Source organism: Gymnoscopelus braueri, assembly GCF_963280865.1.
Source record: "Gymnoscopelus braueri genome assembly, chromosome: 20".
Taxonomy (NCBI): Eukaryota; Metazoa; Chordata; class Actinopteri; order Myctophiformes; family Myctophidae; genus Gymnoscopelus; species Gymnoscopelus braueri.
The window spans coordinates 38,977,851-38,979,929 of NC_137622.1; the positions used below are offsets into that span (position 1 = coordinate 38,977,851).

Here is a 2,079-nt window from a genome sequence, read left to right on the forward strand (position 1 = left end):
GACAAAGAAGGAACTTAAACCAACTTGGAACCCAAGCCCAGCATGCCTATTCTTCTGGGGTGGGGGAACATTCATTCCCAAAAAAATAGCAGATCTACAAGCTCACAACATTGTGAGCTTGAAGAGCTGGAGCCAGAAGGAGCCAGAGATGAGCCAGAGACGTTTGGCGTAGACGAAAAAAAAACGTGGTTGTGACTCAGGTCGTGTTCACTAACAGCAGAGGGTTTAAGTGATGGAGCAGAGTTGTGTTAATATCACTACGTTTTGGTGGCTCCGTGCGGGACGTGACTTTTGGGTGCCAAAGCGGCAGAGAACCACCGATCTAAGGCCTATTCCTCCCTCAAGAAACTTGTACCACTCCACCACCCCAAAGGACCACCCCCCCCCACCCCCCCCCCCCCCCCCCGCCCCCAAATCCCCACCCTCCACGACCCGACCCCAAAACATGCACTGTTTGACTCAACGTATCGTCTTGTGGTGTTCAGTTTTAAGCCAAAGTGTCTTTTCACAAACAAAGCTATTTTGCTTCCGCTTAATTTTTCCGGTGGTGTGTGCCGGGCAGCGTCGCGCGCTGGAAGTACTCCATCTATAAGCTAACGCACGCCGGAAATAGCTGACCGTTGTGACCTTGTAGATCAGCTATTTCCGAGCGCCGTGCGGCGACTATCCGGCGCACAAAATGAGGCTTTCTACATCCAAGCTGTCTCTAAACTCTGTGTTAAAACCTGATGAAGATATGTATAAAACATATGAACATACTGTACAGAATGGTGATGTGTGTAAAACATTATGATCGGCTTGACGGGTTTAAAATGACGTGTATAAAGCATATGATCATTCAGTGTGGGCCTGACGGGTTTCGGTTTGTTTTGCACGTCGTATGTTTGTTCACCAAACGGTTCGCCGTTTTGTGTTTGCCTCGAGAAATCCAACAGGGGTTACCACTGAGGAGGGCTCAGCTTCTTTTCCTTTTTTTTGGTCTTCAAACGAGTGTGTTTGTCTCTTTTTCTTTGCGTTTTTATTTTTTATCCTCCCGCACCTGTGCACAGCGCTCCGACTCTTGTGTCACTGTCGACCCGTGTTGCCATAGCGACCCGGGCCTGGGGGTGGTCCCCAAACCCCCCCCCCTCCCGTAGCCGAGCCCCCACTCCCGGTGATCCAAAGCTAAATGGAGCTGAAACGATCATTACATCATGTCTCGGTTCTTAAAAAACACAAGAAGAGGCACAGGCACCTGGCCGTGGACACAGCGGCCATTTTCTCCCTTTCTTTTTTCTTTACTAGCGCCTGGCTGCTATCACCCTCAACCCGCAAACCCCCCCCCCTCCCGCCCTCCCTCCCCTCACCCACGCTCCGGTTGCACCAGGTACACCAGATGAGTCAGATATCGTCTCCTTGGAGATGAGACGATGACACATTTGTGCGCACACACACACACACACACACACACACACACACACACACACACACACACACACACACACACACACACACACACACACACACACACACACACACACACACACACACACACACACACACATCACGTGCACTTTCACGCTGGGACTTACTTTCATGAGCGAGCAAAAGTGACTGCACATTGTGTAACTACTGTAGATGAAAACATGTCTGCCCTTCCACACGCACACACACACGCACACGCACACGCACACGCACACACACACACACACACACACACACACACACACAAACATCCCACCCACCACCCTATACCCATAGAAAGACAGTCGGCATGAATCAACGTGTACAGTAATGTCTTCCTTTCATCTGTTGTATGAAATGGACAGATCGCAGTTTTTGGTGTCTCTCTCTCACTCTCTCTCTCTCTGCCTGTCATGTCTCATGTCACCCCCTTTCTTGGTCACTCCAGACAAGGTGTATATGGGGGTCTGTGGGAGAGCAAGGAGGGGCTCTATTTTGAAAAAAAAGATCTGAACATTTTTTTAAATTTGAAAATATTAGATCTATAAGCTTCAAATTTGGTTCTGAAATGTTCCAAAATTTGAAGAACTCAACAGAAGGCACATGTCTGTCAATGTTACAGTGGGTGGGATGGAG

The 2,079-nt window shown here is 49.2% G+C and overlaps 1 protein-coding gene across 1 annotated transcript in view; it reads left to right on the forward strand.

The window, feature by feature from the left end:
- Positions 1–1,413, forward strand: part of LOC308075683 (GDNF family receptor alpha-4-like) — a gene marked incomplete at its 3' end in the record, with an annotated part of 99,612 nt that extends 98,199 nt beyond the window's left edge. The window contains exon 8 of the mRNA XM_080415631.1: positions 1,285–1,413. Within this exon, the coding sequence (XP_080271757.1) occupies positions 1,285–1,413 (129 nt within the window). The remainder of the gene's footprint in view (positions 1–1,284) is intronic.
- Between the last annotated feature and the right edge of the window lie 666 nt (positions 1,414–2,079).